Source organism: Ailuropoda melanoleuca, unplaced genomic scaffold, assembly GCF_002007445.2.
Source record: "Ailuropoda melanoleuca isolate Jingjing unplaced genomic scaffold, ASM200744v2 unplaced-scaffold71408, whole genome shotgun sequence".
Taxonomy (NCBI): Eukaryota; Metazoa; Chordata; class Mammalia; order Carnivora; family Ursidae; genus Ailuropoda; species Ailuropoda melanoleuca.
In genome coordinates, this window is record NW_023246513.1 from 1 (window position 1) to 2217 (window position 2217).

Genomic DNA, 2217 nt, shown 5'->3' on the forward strand with positions numbered 1-2217 from the left:
AAAAAAAAAAAAAAACCACAACAACGACTAAACCAAAGTTTCTCAGACCCAACAGAAAACACTATATAAACATGGAGGGCATGAGCTGAATGGGTCCATCTCCAAGTAATACAAGCTGTTGTAAATTATTGTCTCTACGCAGACTCTAACCATGTTACTGTCTGTATCTCTATATGCAGTTTCACATTTACTGTGCCACCAGCACCCTATTAGATTCTTGACAGAGTAGGACCCTGAGAATAAGTCCTTTAAGAAAAATCACATATTATTTTTAGTACCAGTTTGAAATTTTAAAGAGTGATCTCAGGAAGGCAGAAAGAAACAACAGACTTCCTACAAATGATATTTGTCACCATGTAAAGAATATATACTTGACATTGAGGTGCCCATCTAGTGTCAGTTATTTGTACCTAAGAGTTTTTCAAACATATGAAAAGCTCCTCATTTGGAAAGTAAATTTATAAAAATATTGAAATGCTACTGCTAGGGTCCAAGTCCAGGCGTAACCTAGGAAGTGATCTTGCTGCAATGACCGTAACTGGTGCGCTCTGCGATTCGATAATCCAGCGCCTCGTTGCAGGTCCTTGTCAGCCGTAGGTGCAGTTGGCGTGCTCTCCGTGAATCCAGAGGCAGATCTGGGCATACTTGAGGGGGGTGAGGCGCACCGCCACGTTGTAGTCCTTCTGCACTCCGTGGACATCCACCCACTGGTGGCCTGAATAGACTGCAATGATTTTGCGCTTCCAGTTCTTTTTGTCTGGCTCTTTCAGACGCAAATAGACCCCGGAACCGGTGGAGCCGGACTCAGCATCACAGTATTGATAGAGGAGATCATTGGATTCGTCCGACACGCTACAAAACCGGTAGACTAACTGATCGGCCCTATCATGATCAAATCCTGAGAAGTGGATCATTCCCCCAGGCAACTTCTTGATGGTTGGACTGATCCCCAGTTCCATGTATTTCTTTTTGTGAGCGCGCTTCAACTCCAGAAGAGCATAGTCATAGTCCAGGGCAGCGTCCCCCTTCCCTCCTCTAGCCCAGCCTTTGGGAATGTGCGTATTCTTGACCCGGGTCCACTGGAAGGAGGGCCTCCCCTCAGTGACTCTCCGACTCCGACCAGATTCCTTTCCTCTTCTTCGAGCCTTGGTTCTCTCCAGATTGTCTTTGGTACTCTCTTGTTGATCACCACCATTGGCTTCTCTCCTGCTCCTCTTAGAACCCCTCCGTTTCTTGCCACTGCCCTTATTTCTCATCTTCAACAACCCTACCCTTAGCTTCTTACTCCCTTTGATGTAGTCCTTTCCATCGTGCACACAGTGGGCAGCTGTTAGAACGTGGCTGGGGGAAACGAGAATGCCGCTGCAGCCCGTGGAGAGCTTCACAGCTGTGTTGAAAGGGAAATTGGTTAAGAACTTTGTGTCCAAGATGCTGAACCGGCTGTCCGTGCCATACACCTGTCTCTTCCTCCTAACAGATGCTCCTTTCATGCTGATATTATGAGTGGGCTCCAGGATCACATCTTGAACTTTCACTCTGGTCAAGGTTCGGGTGCCATTCTCAAAGACAGTCTCATAGGAAAGAGAATCTTCCAGATCAGAAAGGCTGGGAGCTGGGAGTTCTTTCTGGCATTCGATGCCACACACTCTGTTGAGCACCATCTTAGCATCTGCCTCAAAGGTGGGACTGGTGAGAGGGAAAGTCCTTTCACTGACCAGCCGGGGTATTTTTCTCAAGTGCCACATAAAATCCTGTTCCATTTCAGATCCATCAATGAGGGTCCACCCAAGGATGAAAAATATCCAACAAAATAGCATATTTTCCATTTTGTTCTTCTCTTTTGTCCTTAAAAATGTAAAAAGAAAGAGAAGCTTTAATAATGTTCTCTTTTTAAATATGTTACTTATCCATTTCACTTAGGCCTTGAGTTCTTAATGTACTGTCAGCACAAATAGGAGTCCTTGTTTGCACTGTATTTAGATTTTACTGAGATTAGATAAACACCCTAAGTAGGCACACAAAGACTTCCAAAATCAGTAAACTATATTTCACCCAATCTTCCTTCCACCAGCCCTAACCCACCTTCCCCCACCCCCACCTGCCATCTCCAGCTCTACCTCCCCAGACAGCCCAGCACATGGGAGGGTAAGATGGGGTGGTGAACCGGAGTCCCCTTTTGCCTGAGCCACTTCCCTTCCTAGGTCTCCTACAACCTTA

General features: G+C 45.9%; 1 protein-coding gene across 1 annotated transcript; it reads right to left on the reverse strand.

Moving 5' to 3' along the window:
- Positions 1-16: 16 nt before the first annotated feature.
- On the reverse strand, positions 17-1862 carry LOC117800498 (inactive serine protease 35). The gene has a single exon (XM_034653047.1). The coding sequence runs from the start codon at positions 1824-1826 to the stop codon at positions 588-590; it is 1239 nt and encodes a 412-aa protein (XP_034508938.1). The 5' UTR covers positions 1827-1862; the 3' UTR covers positions 17-587.
- Positions 1863-2217: the final 355 nt, after the last annotated feature.

What these genes read in the sequence shown, in the direction of transcription:
- LOC117800498 (XM_034653047.1), bottom strand. Translation starts at nt 1,826, where the DNA reads ATGGAAAATATGCTATTTTGTTGGATATTTTTCATCCTTGGGTGGACC.